The sequence below is a fragment of the Tyto alba genome, unplaced genomic scaffold (assembly GCF_018691265.1).
Source record: "Tyto alba isolate M040663 unplaced genomic scaffold, T.alba_DEE_v4.0 Super-Scaffold_46, whole genome shotgun sequence".
Lineage (NCBI taxonomy): Eukaryota > Metazoa > Chordata > Aves > Strigiformes > Tytonidae > Tyto > Tyto alba.
The window spans coordinates 9,545,938-9,562,747 of NW_024881322.1; the positions used below are offsets into that span (position 1 = coordinate 9,545,938).

The 16,810-nt window shown below is 44.8% G+C and overlaps 1 protein-coding gene across 1 annotated transcript in view; it reads left to right on the plus strand.

The window, feature by feature from the left end:
* Positions 1 to 16,810, plus strand: part of EEPD1 (endonuclease/exonuclease/phosphatase family domain containing 1) — a 63,449-nt gene that overhangs the window by 23,482 nt on the left and 23,157 nt on the right. The window contains exon 2 of the mRNA XM_032988852.2: positions 12,162 to 12,213. Coding sequence (XP_032844743.2) covers positions 12,162 to 12,213 — 52 coding nt within the window. The remainder of the gene's footprint in view (positions 1 to 12,161; positions 12,214 to 16,810) is intronic.

A 16,810-nucleotide genomic window follows, 5' to 3' on the forward strand; every position in this document is an offset into this window, starting at 1 on the left:
ACGCTCTTCTATTTTAGTTCCCAGTGTTTAGCCTTCTCCGCTGTTTAAACAATTCCACTTTGGCATGAAGTCTTTTGCAGAAGATGCTCATACGAAACGCACAATTGCTGTGGCGCTCTGCCAACCTCTTCAAAGTTGGAGCCAACTTCTGAGGGTCAGTCTCTTTGTTAAGAGCATACTATAAAAGACTTTGAAGTTCTGTATCCAGATTCAGCCAGGAAGCTTCAATACTGTTTGCATAATGCCAGGCTGAATTTTACTGGCACTCAGATGCCACCAGCTGATGGTGGTTCTACTGCCACCAAACTACAGCATAGCTTTTGGGCCCGTATTTAGGAAAAATGAACTTGCTTCCACTGTATTCCTTTGTAAGTTTGTTAACTGGGCACACTCATTTCTCTGAGAGGAGGATGTGCATGTGTGAGGAGGTAATACTGCATTAAGTTTCTGAGAGCAAATAAGGGAACATCAGGAGCTTTCAAATAAGAGCTTAACAGCATATGGTTCACATACCTGATGGAGAAAGGGAAGAAAACTATTTCAAATCACATTTTATTGCTTCCCTAGTTTAAGTCTGTTTTGAAGGGGCACAGAGGTAAATTCTTCAAGTAGAGTTCCCTGTTAATCAATTTGCCTCCCAAGGCTCCATCATTTTACTGGTTGCTTTGGTCTTCACAGTGGAATGATAGTGTGGTGGTGTGTTCTTTCCCAAACATGCCCATCTGATTTAATTAAGGACTACTCAGTTTTTCCATTGCTGCAGTAAGGCAGGGTTGGATTGGAGAAGGTGCCTTTTCTGGAACTAAGAAGCTCTACCCCAGCAGGGAATGATTCAGAAAATCCGGAAAAAGAGCCAAATGCCAGAGACCACTTACACTATAACATAATGCCTATATTTGGAAGCTCTAAGTCACCTTTGATTTTTATGAGCTTCTAAATTTTTGTTTTCAATCTTAGTCTCCTCCCTTGTTGGATGGATTTGATTTAATTCAGCGCAGGTTATTTAACTTGCCCATGTCCAGTTTTAATGACTCAGAAGAAAGCAGTGTTGCCACAAGCACAACACTCTTTGTGAGCCTCTCTCTTCCTGCAGAATTACAAGGATACAAGGAAACAGGCACCCTTTGAAAAATTAAAAGAAAAAAAAAAATCCTAAGACTGTGAACGTTATACAGATCATTTTCCCTACTTTCAAAACTAGTGGACATAAGGTGAATGGGTTTGAAAGGAGACATTATTACTCTTAGCTAAATATAGTAAGAAATACAATATGTAAGGAGGAAAATACAATTTATCACAAGATAAACTAAACTCAGAGCTAACTCCCCCCCTTTTTTTAATATGGGCAACTGGTTTTGGTTGGCTATCTGTGAGAAGTGAGTTGAAACAATTAACGTTTTTGTGAGTAAATATAACTGTCATCAGATTATTTTTCCCCCTCCTTACCCCCATTACTTGCAGTAGTATATTCTGCTGCTGCTTAATTGTCATGTAGTGAAGTGTTTGGCACAGGAGTAACCAGCGGAGGAGCAGGTGGAAGTGGACAATTCAGAAGGCTTGTCCACTGGATTGTCACCCTGAGTTTTGAATGATGTTGGAAGTTAAGTTGCATTGCCGCTGCCTGTACCTGGTCCCCATTAGTGGATATATGTAGACAAGATTGCTGTGTTCAATATAATTTAATATAGGTATTTGATTTGCTGCTTCTTTATTCATTAGGCTACTACTCTGTAATCATTATGTTACTGGCAGTCTCAGGCGTTCTGTGGTTTCATCTCATGTGTTTGGGAATTTGGGGGTTATTTTCAGCTGCCTAGTCTATTTTAAACTATTTTTTAAAATTAAAAAGAAATAAATAAAAAATAAAAATCAACAGATAATGATTTAGAACAGATTGATCCTATTGAGCCATTTGTCTAATTAACCTTTGCCTCTCAGGAATCAGCTTTGGTTCTGTTCAATCAAATGCAATGTATTCCAGCCCTTAATAACCAACATTTCTTCTGAGGACCTTGGAAGTCTTCCATGACTCTTACTTTTGTAACTGCTGCTGCTCTCTTGGCATTGCACCACTTTCCAGAGATAGAGTTGGAGAAGGATAGGAAAAAATAATAAAAGGACTGCAAGAGAAAAGGCCGTAGGATGCCCTATAACTCAGCAAAGTGTTTCTAAAAAGTGCAGTTAGCTCAGGGCTCATGCCTTCAGTACTCTGCATCCCAAACTGGGATGGGGTTAGTAAACCTCTATGAACATAATAATGAATTAGAGTATTTATGTGCACACTGCATGCACCCAAAAGGATGCCCCCTCTGTGACTTCCTCTGGTTTAAAAGTTTGAGGGAATCTTCAGAAAAGGAGATTTCATGCAAGTGGAAATTAGTAGACGCAGTCCAATATCCTTCTCTCTTACCTGAAAAAGCAAAGAATTAGGCCTGAGAGGTGATCCTCTATGTGGAGGAGGACGCTTCCCTGCTGCTCTTAATCCTCTCTAGGATAGAAACCCCCAGAATTGGCAGAAGTGTCCTGTCGAGCACCGGTGCCTCATGGCTCGGGAGACACCTTTTCTGGGTAGATGGACAAAAAAGAGTGTTGTTTCTTTAGCATCACAGAGTCTGGGAGTTTTGAGCAGCTCCCCTCTTAATTTCACTGTGTGTGATGTGCTCTGCTTTCTGATGTAGAAAATGTCTCTGTGCACGGCAGCATGGATTTAATTCTTTTGGAAAGCGCGTGGAATGGGTCTTCCCAAGGAGGAGGCCAGGAAGGCTTCCAGGTCTCATTATACGTGGACATTCACATCTTTTCTGCTGCTGGTTGTGGTTTGGGTCATTTTGTGAGCATGTCTTACTCCTTTCCAGACTGCTAGGAAGAAGTTTGCTGTTCTTGCAACCTCCCGTTTTGGTTTTGCACTCATGCATTGGGAATACACAATGTGTCCAGGGTTTATGAATCATCGTTCTCTTCCTGCAATGATACAGCTGTGCTGAAACCACAGCATCAGTGGCACATAAATCAGACCCTTGATGCAAAGTTTGTAGGTCCTGCAGAATGATGGCTTTGCCACAGGTGTAAGAAAGAGAAAGGCAAGGAGAGGGCTGTGTACGAGAGGGGATTGAGGAGAGCATCCCTGCACCCAGGGAACTGCAGAAATGCAATGAGAAAGGATTGAACTATTTCAGTTGCCTCCTGCCTCTTAGCTTGGTTAATGCTGATTTCCCCTGCCCCGTTCAACTCTCGGTAGTAACCATCCATAATTCATGTTTTCCCCCTTTTAGTTCCATTACAGTTTCCTTTCTCCCCATGACAAATACTCCAATCACTCACATAATGTAATAAGATCTGCGAATACAAACATCGGAGGAACACTGTCCGGCCAGCGCTACGCCACCAATTTGCTTGATGGATTTCAACTTCTCTGCTCCTTCCATTTACTCCTGGTTCCCTTCCCAGCTGTGGTGCCTTATTCTGCTTTTTGTTTTCAGACTGTTCTGCAGGCAAATCAATGATGACTAGACATTGAAGAACAGCTGCTTTCATCTGAACTAGGAAACTGCAAAAAATTGGCCCTAAATAAATTTGCCTATATATTGTTTTATATAGTATTTTTATAAAATGATATACAAAATCGATAATAGCTATTTAATATATAAGTATATATAATGTATTTCTAGAAATACATACTGTAATATAGATACTTATATAAAGTAAATAGAAATATATTCTTTTAAAGGAGATGCAGCTCCCTGGTTTTATCCTAATTTCTACTTACTGTAGATATATTTTCCCTGAGAAGCTTCCGAATCATTTTGTTGTGTCATTAGCTGGCAACTGGTCCCAAAGCAATATGGCATGGTATTCCCACCCAAGCCCGTCAGCTTACTTCATAAGCTCTCCAGTGGCTTCCAGCAGCCATTAAGATGAGGCAGCAGATGCGATTTTTCCTCCCATTTAAGGAGTGATTGAGAAGACACAGATGCTTTTAGTGGAAAAGGAGATACCAATTTTATTTCCTTGTCAGACATTGTAGGGGTAGATAGAGGAAGTTTATAAGGCTGAAAGTCATTAAGCATGCTTTTTTCCTTTCTTCTGTCTGCTTTTGTTTTTACTGGGGTTCGAGTGAACAGGGTCTTGGGGGGAAAGACAACTTTGTAAATAGGATATGCCAGCAAGAATGAGATGGTTTTTCACAGTGCATGCATTGATGAGCATCTTAAAGGTTACCCCTTCCCTGTCAGGGCACCCCATTTAGGTCACCCGTTGCCCCAGTCGACATGGGCATTCCCTGAGGAGGGAGCAGCACCCCACCCCCCCACCCCCCCCGGCAGTTTGCTTAAGCAGGAGATAAATGTCTTTCTGCGTTTGTCACTTTTTGGCTGTTTTCTTTCCCCACCCTCCATCTACTTCCTGAAACATCATGTGCTTGGTGCCTAGGCTTCTGCCTGCACTTAATTAGCAAACGGTTAATCACAGCCCTTACCCTCAGACTGTCGCCAGCCGGCTGCAGGGGGGACACGCCACAGCCCTCGCAGTGAATGCGCACCCACGGTGCCCGCTTCTCCGTCCTTACTGCTACTCACCCTGTCATCTGGCAAGCGCCAAAAGAGAAAGAGGGGCTGCAGGCTGAGGTGAATGGTGATGACAGAGTGTGCCCTTTTGGTGGGAGAGCTGGGGACCAGGGTTAGGTATGGGGAGAGCAGGTGGTGATGAGGAGTGCTCCCTCCCGGGTACCAAGGGCCATTAGCACAGCTCAGCTGCATTTTTTTTTTTTTATTATTTTTTTTCTTCCAACTCTCATGTTTCATGCCCATTTTGTAGAGCAGAACTGATTTATGAGTGAGGTCAGTTTGTGTAGATACGCAAATACGACTTTAGCATACAGATTTCATGACCCGAGGGGTCTTGTCCTGTTCTTTTTGTTAACTAACCCCAATGTGAGTCTGTCATCGAGAACTTCTGTTACGTGCATCTATCCTCTACTCTTGGATATGTAAGTCATTCATAAAACTTCACTGTGGGCCATAACGATGGTTATGGGATCTTATCTCAAAGGGGAAAAGTTGGTGGACCAAAAGGGAGGGAGGAGGGAATGATTTAATGATGCTCAAAATAATGGTTTGGAGTAGAGTGGTTTTTGCACAGGCTATTTATAGTAATGTCTGTGAGTCTAGCTGAAGCGTGATTCGGTACAGCTGTATGCTGAAGAAGGAGCCAGAAAACTAAGAGAAATCAAACAGCATTTCTTGATGTTGTTAACTTTAGTGAGGCTTATGCACTGCCTGAAAGAAAGCCTGAGGTTTTTGGAAAAACTCAGGCCCCGAGCAAAAATGTATAAGCTTGCAAAGCAAATCAAGACCGATCCTCAGTTCGCGTTGCTGCTGGATGGCAAACGTGGGTCGGTGATGACTGGCGATGGGGCTGAGGAGGGAGGGAGGCCGGCTGCCAGGAGGGAAAAGCAAAGTGGTGGTAAATCCAGCTGTGCTGGCGTGCCTGCAGACGTGCCGCGCACCAGCTCTTTGCAGGGTGACGAGGCGTGGAGAGCTAAGGGGGTGCCAGCTTCCAGCCGGGGCCTTGCTGCTCTACTCCTGCAGCCGCCCCGCGTCACAGCACCCAGCAGCTCCCAAGCGTTTGCTTAAAAGCTTTGGTGACTCTCTGATCAACCTCATGCTTCATGTTTTCCCCGCTTCCTCCCCTTCCCCTTTTTTGCAAAATTAGCAGGTTCTGTCCTGAATGGGAACTTCAGCTCCTCTCCGAGGTCAGCTCCAGCAGATGCAGGTCGCTGTGCTCAGTGATGCAGGACTCTGCTCTGGAAACCTTCTCCCTTGATAGTGGCAGCCAAGCGACTCGTGTCCGTAATTGCTGCAGTTCTGGTGCTGTGCAGGGACAGTCCAAAAACGGGCTGTAATCCTAAATCCTCTCTACCCCTATACTAGAGCACCCTTCAAGCTGGTCTGGGAGGAAGCGCTTTCTCTTCTTCAGGTGAAGACCTCAGGTGCGTTCTCAATGGATGGATCTTGGATGTGCCTTGCGTGGCGGTTTCTGCCTGTCCCACTTGCCTCGCTGCCGAGCCGTAGGTTCACTGATTTGCCAGCAGATGACCCTGCGGTGGTTCTTAGGAAGGCCCTGACATCCCCTGTTGCAAAAGCAGACGGGATTTTTGTGAGCAATGCGAACTCAAGCTGGGAAGTGAAGCTCCATGCAAATCAAATGCGATGATGGCACACAGTGAATAGGAATGCACTGACCAGCAACGGACCTATTGGCAAGTTTGCAGTATTGCAACAGGTTGCTAAAAAGGCTTAAATTGTTCCTGGGTATGTGGAATTAGAGAGGAACCCAATGCTACGTGTTTTTAAGTAAGAAGACTTTGAGGAAAAGATTGCAGTGCTAGCCTGAGGGCTAGAAATGTGCTGTCGCTCTAGGCGTTTGCTCAGCACTGACTAATTTTCTGGAAACCAGAAGGAATTCCCTTAGAGGAGAATGCCGTGCGTCACCCATGGCCAAAAAAAGAGGGAGTCATGTGGTTCCTTGACAGCACATCATGTTTGCATTTTTTCACTGCTGGAGAAGAGTCCTTCATCCTGATCACTGCATGTTTTCAAGTATTTTGAGTGTGCCTGGGGTGCCAAGATATTAATTTCAAGAGCTTTGTTTAAATAGATCATGCAAGTAGTTGAGTCACTGAGTATTTTTAATAGGGTTTCAGATACAAGTGGGGGCCATTTTCATCAGGTTACTTGCATTACAGGTTTCTTACCAGTATACTTTAAAGCTGGTAGATTACAGCAGGTGCTCCAGGAACCAAAAGGTTTCTTCAGGAAATAGGATTTTTCTACAACTTTAGTAATGAGTTAGGGTTTGCATACTGCAGGTGAGGATGAAAGAAATGATACCACGGTATATAGAGTACCCAAGTGGTGGTGTAGACACTAAGAGCTTGGACTTCAGTATTGGCTTTTGGTAACTCTTTGCTTTATTAGAGACTTTTTCCCCCTCTCCCTCAGTTACTGATTATATTCCCATCTACTCTGAAATCCTTGGTGGACACATAAGCTACACAGCATATGTAGTTATGAGCTGCTTTCAGTGTTTGTCGAGTTGCTGATGCACTGCCTAAATAAGAAGCCTGATTCCTTTTCAAAGAATCAAGCCCCCAAAGCAGCAGCCTTGAAACAAGCTGCATTTCAAAGCCGACATTGCATAAAGTAGCATATAACATACTAATGTTGCTTGGAATTGCTAGAAGAAATAGCAGTAAATAACTGGCTATCCAGAGCCATTTTCCAGGTAGTGGACTGTAATCCCATGGGCAGAGACTGCTTCCATGATGGTGCTTCAAGGCAACAAACATCTTGCAGCTGGTTGTATGAAGGCTGGTATTTGCATTTTCTGATTCCTTTTGACCCAGAAAAAATACTCGGTGTCATCTGAGAAGAAAAGAGTAAAGTACTGTGCAAACATTGATCTCTGGAAATTTACAGCAGTAGAGGGAAGTCTTTTTCTCACCGAGTCATACCAGTGTTGCTGAAAATCATATAACAGCATTGAGTTCAGATTTGCTTTTGGGCCTGCATAAGCAGTATTTCTGCAGGACATAAACATTTTGTATGGGTTCTTCACCTCTGAACAAGAGCACATCATCCCTGTAAATGTAATGAGAAAAAGTACAAAGATTCCTGTTCCCTGTTTTATTAATTGCTTCTGTGTGACTAGTTATACTTTGTTTTAAATAAAAGCATATCTGTTGAAGGAGTTCTTGTGGGGCTTTAGAAGTGTAAATGGGAAGGAGCGTAGGTTTGTACAGTAAAATGATGATCTCTAATGACAACAATACTTGCATTTGGGGCAGTCTGTGTCTTTATTCTGCTGCTATTGAGTGTCAGATAGTCCACAATTAGTGTTCTAGAAATAAGTCAGTCAATTGATAGAAGCATCATTAGACTTGACTGATAAATTCTACCTTTTGATGATTAAGTGATTGAAAAGTCTCTGGCTTCAAAAGGAAAAAGAAGTAATTTGCATAACTAAACCCACGCTGTTGTACAGCTTACAGAAGGGAATGGCAAAATGTTAGATTTTACTATGTACACATGGACTTGAAGCAACCTTTTGCATCAGCCCAGGTGGTTGAGAGCATCCTGGGTGCCTTCACACGTGTGTTAGCCTACTCCCTCTCGTGCGTCCCGTGTTCTCCCGAAGTTCACCGCAACAGAAGGTGGGTCATCCAAAACTGAGAGGTGAGCCCTGAATTCAGAGAACAGGTCTTGATTGTGGCTGCATTGCTACTGCCTGTGTTACTGGATTTCGTTCTCCAAGATGCATCAACCTGGGCTCCTTCCAAAGTTCAGGGTTGGATACAACATTGCAGTGTTTTTTAAAAGGAGGCGCTGCCTTTGCTTGGTGCCCATCCCATCTTTATTTTGCTTGCTGGCTGAATTGTAAGAAAAATGATATTAAAAAATACCTTGTATTGGCTTTGTACTTTCCCTAAGTACCTTCCAGTTCAGCTGAATGTTTGTGTGCAGCCTAGTGTATTCACCAAATGGTAACAGAAAATCGTGTGCCCCTTGCTACTGGTAGTGGCTGGGCTTTAATGGAATACCTTTTTCATTTTCTTTATTATCCCATTGTTTTCTGAACCACCTCCACCCTCTCTGTCTTAGTAGTAATAGCCTCTACAGACTGGAAATGTATGGTCTGGGGCTGTTTTATAATTCATTGGTTATAGGCTTTTTCTGATGCTTTGAAGACCTCTGAAAACTAGAAGCACGTTAAAGTGAAAGCACATTTGTGTTTATTGGTTAGGCTGTGAATACCTGTCGTGGAAAGTGTTGTAGCATAGTAGAAGGACAAGACTAAAGCCGTGTTCTTCCAGCTGCTGTTACATGTTGGATGTACATAATGTTTAAGAGACCATCTAAGGAAGCTGAAGGGGCACAAGTGCATGGGACCTGATGAGAGGCATCAGTGGGACCTGAGTGAACCAGCGGATGAAGTGGCTGATCCACTCTCCATCATATTTGAGAAATTATGGCAGTGTGGTGAAATTCCCACCGACTGGAAAAGGGGAAAAACAACCCCCATTTTTAAAAAGGGGAAAAAAAGGAGGACCTGGGGAACTACAGGCCAGTCAGTCTCACCTCTGTGCCCAGCAAGATCGCTGAGCAGATCCTTCTGGAAACTATGCTAGGGCACATGGAAAATAAGGAGGTGATTGACGACAGTGACTACGGCTTCACCAAGAGCAAATCATGCCTAACAAATTTGGTGGCCTTTTACGATGGGGTTACAGTGTTGGTGGATAAGGGAAGAGCGACTGACATCATCTACCTGGCCTTGTGCAAAGCATTTGACACTGTCCTGCATGACATCCTTGTTTCTATATTGGAGAGACATGGATTTCATGGGTGGACCACTCGGGGGATAAGGGACTGGCTGGATGGTCGCACTCAAAGAGTTGTGGTCAATGGCTCGATGTCTGAGCGGAGAGCAGTGATGAGTGGCGTTCCTCAGGGGTCAGTGCTGGGACCGGCACTGCTCAGCATCTTTGTTGGCGACATGGATTGAGTCTGCAAATTTTCCAGTGACACCAAGCTGAGCGGTGTGGTTGACACACTGGAGGAAAAGGATGACATGCAGAGGGACCTTGACAGGCTTGAGAGGTGGGCCTATGCAAACCTCATGAAGTTCAGCAAGGCCAAGTGCAAGGTCCTGCACATGCGTTGGGGAAATCCCATGCACAAGTATAGGCTGGGTGATGTCTGGGTTGAGAGCAGCCCTGCAGAGAAGGACTTGGGGGTATTGGCTAAGGAGAAGCTCAGCATGACCTGGCAATGTGTGCCTGCAGCCCAGAAAGCCAACCGTATCCCGGGCTGCCTCAAAAGCAGCATGACCAGCAGGTCGAGGGGGGGGATTCACCCCCTCTACTCTGCTCTCGTGAGACCCCACCTGCAGTGCTGTGTCCAGCTCTGGGGCCCCCGACATCAGAAGGACATGGACCTGCTCGAGTGGGTCCAGGGGAGGCCACAAAGATGATCATGGGGCTGGAGCAGCTCCCCTATGAAAACAGGCTGAGACAGTTGGGGGGGTTCAGCCTGGAGAAGAGGCTCTGGGGAGACCCTGTAGTGGCCTTCCAGTACTTAAAAGGGGCTACAGGAAAGGTGGGGGGGGACTTTTTTACAAGGGCATATAGGGATAGGACAAGAGGTAATGGATTTAAACTGAAAGAGGGGAGATTTAGATGAGATGTAAGGCAGGAATTCTTCCCTGTGCGGGGGGTGAGGCGCTGGCCCAGGGTGCCCAGAGCAGCTGTGGCTGCCCCCTCCCTGGAAGGGTTCAAGGCCAGGTTGGACGGGGCTGGGAGCACCCTGGGCTGGGGGAAGGGGACCCTGCCCAGGGCAGGGGGGCTGGAACTGGATGATCTTTAAGGCTCCTTCCAACACAAACCATTCTATGTTAGTGGATGTTCAAGAATTCACAACATTGCTCTGAGGTTTTGAAAGGCTAATAAAACTTCTTGTAGTGCATGGCTAATTATATCCTTTGGCAGACTTCTGTGTTGACTATTTGCACAGTCTTGAATATGAGCTTTTAACTATGCTGGCTCTTTGCTGTGTTTGACTACAGAGTCATGAGTCTTTTAAACAATATTGATATGCGTCATTTGATTCTTGCGCTGCCATGCAAATGTTTTGTATCCCTGGGTAAAGGAAATTATCCTGTGGAGTCCAAGGATAATATATTAAGTGACTGTTTTTAAGACTGGGTAAGGAAGGTGAGTGGTCGGAGTTGCAGTACTGGTTTACTCCATGAGTAGAAAGCCTGCCAGCTTTCTGCAAGCCTGACCCGGGGCAGCGTAGGGAGGCAGCAGCTTCTGCCCTTGTGAGGGGCCATAGAGGGCACGATGCCAGGGTGGGTGGGTTGAACTGCCCTGGCGAAATGAGGTTCCTCTCTCACGTCACTGACCATGTAGCGAACCTAAACATTAGCTTCGATTCGGCACCAAAGCTGCAGAGAGCTAAAGTTTAGGTGGACTGAATCATAACCATGATGTCCTAAAGGAGGTGCACGGCTCTGTAAGTGGATGTGTTGTTGATCCCTTCTACTCTGTGGCCGAGGCAGCTGCTGTGGACCGTTGATGGTGGGTGCCCAGGGATGGGGAGGTGTGAGGTGTGGCCTCACCGGCGCTGCGTGGAGGGGAAGGATCACCTCCTTCAACCTGCTGGCAATGCTTTGCCAGTACTTTTCGGGTTCATACCTGTCCTGTGAGCCCTGAAGCTTGGTGGGAGTGCAACAAGATCTTTTCCTGAGATTCCTTAGCGTGGGAACATGGGGACACGTGCAAGTAACTGAACTTGAATGAGGATGGATAATTTCTAATTACTCGTTAAACTGATTATGAAAATATAGACATTGTACAAGGTTGTCTTCTATACCTTGATTTAGCCGTGATTTTACCTGTCTTACAGGGCTAAATCCTGCTTGAGCAGTAACTCATAATCTTGTTGAAGGGAATGAAATTCAGTATGCAGGATTTAACACCTAGAGGTAAACTTAGAAAAGATTCAGTAGGTGAAGAAATTTGGTTTTGATGAGCAAATGGCATTACAAGAAGAATAATTATGGATTATGCCTCTACCCTACTTTCAAACAGTTATGCATATTTCCCTCATATCTCTCTCACATTTCTTGAGCTGGGTTGTCTTAGTTACAGTACCTCATATAGAATATTGTAAATCCCTGGGACTCATTGTAAATCATGGGACTCATAGAAAACTGTTGATACTGAAGAACAAACCTGGCTAAAAATGTTAGTAATGTTTAGAGTCTTTCTCTGTGTTTGTTGTCCAGAAGATCCTTCAGTGTTAATTTAGGATATTAGAAATATAATGATTATGATGCAGTTTCTCTGTAAGGTGAATTCAGATATGCTTGTAAATCAGGAACCAGAAAATCTGGGACAGCTAATTTGAAGCAAACAAACTAACAGTGGTTCTCTCTTGCTTTGGTTTGTTATATCCTGAGCACGTTTTGTATCTGTACCTCTATAGACTCTTTTGTGAAGCGAGAAGATAAAGAGAGAGCTTCAGTTCTGCTGTTACTTGTGTTTCTGTAATGCTTGCAATGGAGTGATTAATTCTTTTTTTTCTCTCTGTTTTTTCTTACAGTATCAAGCTTTTGGCTGTGCAGGAGCTGGTTGATAGAGAAGCACTGGAAAAGGTATTTAAAAATATATCTAATACAACTGTCACAACGCATTTAATCTCTTAAATCCCTCTGTGTTAGTTGGCCTTCCTAACTTTATGGAAAGTCACGCAGCATAAAATAGGACATCTTCCTAGCTACATGGCACGTGAAGTAAGAGGGGTGACGTTTTGTCCAAGTTGACTGCATGCTTTTGGTGTTTTTTGATTTTACAATGGGCTTTGAGGTAAGCAATGCCTCTAGCCTGCCCGTATTAGCTTTCCTGAAATCAGTTCCTTGCTAACAGCTAGGATAAGTAGATGATTTGAACCTACACAGATGAATGTCTGAAGCAGAAAGAGTAACTGAGGATCCCTTTTTGAACATCCAGCTGTCCTGGTTTTGGCTGCGACAGAGTTAATTTACTTCCTAGTAGCTGGTACAGTGCTGTGGTTTGGATTTAGTGTGAGAATAAGGTTGATAACACACTGATGTTTCAGTTGTTGCTAAGTAGTGCTTACCCTAAATGAAGGATTTTTCAGTTCCCCGTGCTCTGCCAGCAAAGCAGGTGCACGAGGAGCTGGGAGGGAGCATGGCCAGGAGAGCTGACCCAAACTAGCCAAAGGGATATTCCATACCATAGGGTGTCATGCCCAGTATATAAACTGGGGGAGTTGGCTGGGAGGGACGGATCGCTGCTGGGGTGTCGGTCAGCAGGTGGTGAGCAATTGCATTGTGCATCACTGGTCTTTTCTTGGGTTTTATTTCTGTCTCTCTTTTTTATTATATTCCTTTTCATTACAATTATTATGTATTGTTGTTATACTTTATTTTAGCTATTAAAGTAAAATAAAAACAATCTCTCATCCGAAATAAAATTTATCTCGACCCACAAGTTTTATTTTTTTTCTGATTTTCCTCCCCATCCCACTGGGAGGGGGGAGGCGTGAGCGAGCGGCTGAGTGGGGCTTGGTTGTTGGCTGAGGCTAAAGCACCACACCAGCCCAGGAGAGTGGCAGGAGGCACCTTGGCAGAAATGTGGTTTAATTTAATGACCAAAGCAGCTAGCTACTCAACGTCAGCCCTAACACCACCAGCCAAGTATAGAGTGTCTTTTAGCCTGAGCTCTCCTCCTGTCTGCCTTGTGCAGGGGTAGACCAGCCTTCAAGCCTGGCCTTCCAGGCAGCTGAGGGATGTGCCGTCCTTCGACTGTCCCAGGGCTGGGGGGGTTTGCAAACAGCCTGGACTTGGCGGGGGGGGCTGATGCCTTCCTGCATCCAGGTGATGTGGTCCTGTTCGGGGGGTGCATCCCCCTGGTCCAGCACCTAAAACCTGCTGTTGGCTGAGCCAAGACGCCGGTGTCTCGGCGGCCGGAGCTCCCACCTGCAGAGCTGCAGCAAAACCAGTAGCCACAGAAAGGCTGGAGGGTTTGTAAATAATAAAACCCGGTGTTGCTCTTCAGCCCGAGGGTATTGCAAGCACAGCAGTACCCTGTAGATCATTTCCTTTTGCCTGAAAAAACAAATGTATTTCTTACTGTTTTATGATTTTGCTGGCCTGGAGGGTAGGACTGGACTCCCAGTGCTCACACTGGAATGGGTGGGTTACCTTTGCTTTCTGCACCAGCTCTTTCATCTAGAAGACCAAGGAGCTAGCCAGGAACCAGCATGGAAGTATGAGAGACTTGGTAGGGTTCAGAGAAAACCACTGGATTCAGAGCCGTGCTGGGAGGCTTCTGTCAGGCATTGGGCTGGTGCTGAGCCAAGCAGCCCCTCTGTACCTAAGCGTGACCTGGCAAGGCTTGGGGAGGAAGGAGAAGACCTTCTCCTGCCTCGAGCACATCGTGTCTGTGTGAAGGAGAAGGGGCTGCAGTGCTGTGTTAAGGCTGCATCTGCTGGGTGCTCTAGAAATACCGGGTAAAATCTAGCAGCAGCGGGTGCTTCAGCTTTGTGCTTTGCCACTGACTGGAGATTCATTTCACAGAGGTGCTACATACAGCCCAGTTAATTCGAGAAGGGGCATCTCTTCATTTGCTTTGGTGAACTCTGATTTTGACCCAAGGAGGTAGATTTTGTTAAAAGGCAACGGTAGAGGACTAGGCAGGTGATACTGTATTTTTCTGCATGTGAAGCAGACACGGTTCTCAACCACCCATGGTGCAAAACAGGTTAATATTCACAAATTGTCATTGTTTGCAGCAGTTGGCTTCTCTGGCACCTCACACCCTGTACACTTCTCACCTTTGTATCTGGCCTGCACCTCCCTTTGGCCCAGCGCCTCCTAAAACACAGTTTGGCAAGGGCAAGTGATCTCAGCCTAGTGGGAATGGCTGTTCGGGGCATTGTCTGGAGCTCTGCAGGAAGCTCTTCAGAAAGGCTCAGCCTCAGAAAAGTGATCTTTCTAAATTGAGCTCTCTGAATATTTGATATCTGCTTTCATACAATGCCAGGCTTAAAGAATTTAAAAGGCCAGTTTAGTCCTCTGGAAAATAACAGGGTGGAATTACTCTAAGTTCAAAGAAATTTGTTGTCTTTATTTTTTAAATACAGGAGGGAAAAAAAAGGTAGACTAGAACAAAATCCCTTGTCCTGCCTGCTTGCAGAGCCGAGTTTTGAGAACGTGTGCTGAGTTTAGTATTTGTAAATCATTAATTATCTGCATTATATTGCAGGAATACAGATATTATTAAATTATATTTTAATAATCATTACAAGATTGATTTTTCTGGTTTTCAATGGAAAATTTTCTCTAAGATAGCTATGGATATGATAACCTTAAAAGTGTTTTTCCTGTAGGATACATTCCAGTTGGTCATAGATGGTTTTGAACTTTTGTAACCTTATTATTTCTAAAATTCAGTGCTCAGCTCTGCAAGTGTTGTTATATATTTTTGACACTTGCATGGAAACCCAGAATGAGTTGGAAGCACACTGGTGAACAGCAGTGCCCCCTGAAAAGACTTTATGGGCACACAGTGGTGTTCATGCTGCAGGACCAGGTCCATTAAATCAAATCACATTGAAGTTAAGAGCACGTGAAGCGAGTCTCTTGAGAACCAGGGCTTTAGGCAGTATCAGAAAATTATCTGGCACTGCAAAACATGGTTTACCATCAACTTTTTGAAAGGGGATGGCGGTCTGGAAGATGAGGCACATGAAGCAGCAGCTATCTTAGATGCTTTATTATCTTTAAATGTTTTTCCCACCTTGGCCATTAAATAAATTGATCACACTGTGAGAAGCTTTGTCTCATGCAAAGACTCTGTTTAACTTCCCAAACCCTAATGTTTTGGCAAATTTGGCCAAAATGACCCTTTAAGCCAAAGATCTACCACACCTGGCTGCATTTCTGCTTGGGGCTGCTGCGACAGAAGGGATGATTGGTTGGGTTCCATTACAGCTCCTCTTGGCTCAGAAGAAGCTTCTCTGACCCTTGGGTGCTGCTCATCAGCTGGTTTGTTTCTTTGGGGTGCTACGGGCACCTGTAAGCACTGCAGAAAGGGGTGCTGATTGTGGAGTTGGACCCCAGCACCACACTTGATGTCATTAAGAGGAATGGGAAAATAATTTATCTCGGTGAAACAGGACCAGGTCATATAAGAAGAACAAGAGTCTTTACCTGGAGAAAATTCAGAAACAGGCTTGTTTGTATTTGCTTTGGCCGTAACCCATCAGACCCGTTCCAGCACGTACTCCACGTGAGTGGTCGCACCGGCAGCTTAAAACTAAGCACGTGCTTGCCTGCATTTTGTCTTGCCTTGAACCTTCAAATCGACCTGTTTGCTTCCCCCTGCCTCCTCGCTGAGCTTGCCCTGGCTGGCGCGCCTTTGCTTCAGAAGAGCTGCGGCTGTTTGCCGGGGGCTGTCACAGACGCCGACAGCGAGGCGCTGGGGAGGGCTTGCGGTTGCGACGGCTTCGTCCCTGCAAGGATTCGAGGCCATTCAGGCTTTAGAAAGAGGTGTCTCAGGCACCCGGGTTTGCTGGCGCTGCGTCCTGCACGAAGCATCTCTTCCTCTGCCAGAAGCCCAGCTCTGGGAGAGACCCCCAGGGACACTCTTGCCCCAGCGAGTTTTTGAGTACTTCACTTGGTCTAATTTTGGGAAGCCCTTAATTGCAGATAAAGAATTCTACTTGGCAAGTGTTAATTGTATTTATTTGGGGAAGGGGAAAAAATAATTCTCCTGAGGAACATGCTGTTTTTATAGTTTAAAAATAAATCTGTTTAAATAATTAGCAGGTTGAACTGCCTAGCCAGGTGACATTTCACATCGGTTGTTGTTTTAGCATTTAAATCCGTAGTCCTTTTCCATAGGTAACAAGTATGCCAAAACGATTGTTCTCGTTAGTGATTGATGCCAGTAGGATGTGCAGGAAGTCATCCATATTGTAAGAAAAACAAAATATTCTTTGCATTCTGCCAGATACTCCCCCCATGCACCTCACAGGTGTTAACACAGGCTCTTGAGCTCATTTATCCTTCAGAGGCATATTATTGAGGAAAGTTAAGTAATCTGTACAACAACGTTATATTTAGGAACCCCCTGACAGATTTTTATAAGGTAAGCCTGCTCTGGGAGCAAGGAATGGTATTATTTTCCTATTTGTGTATTAATAAGCAAGTACATATGCTGTTG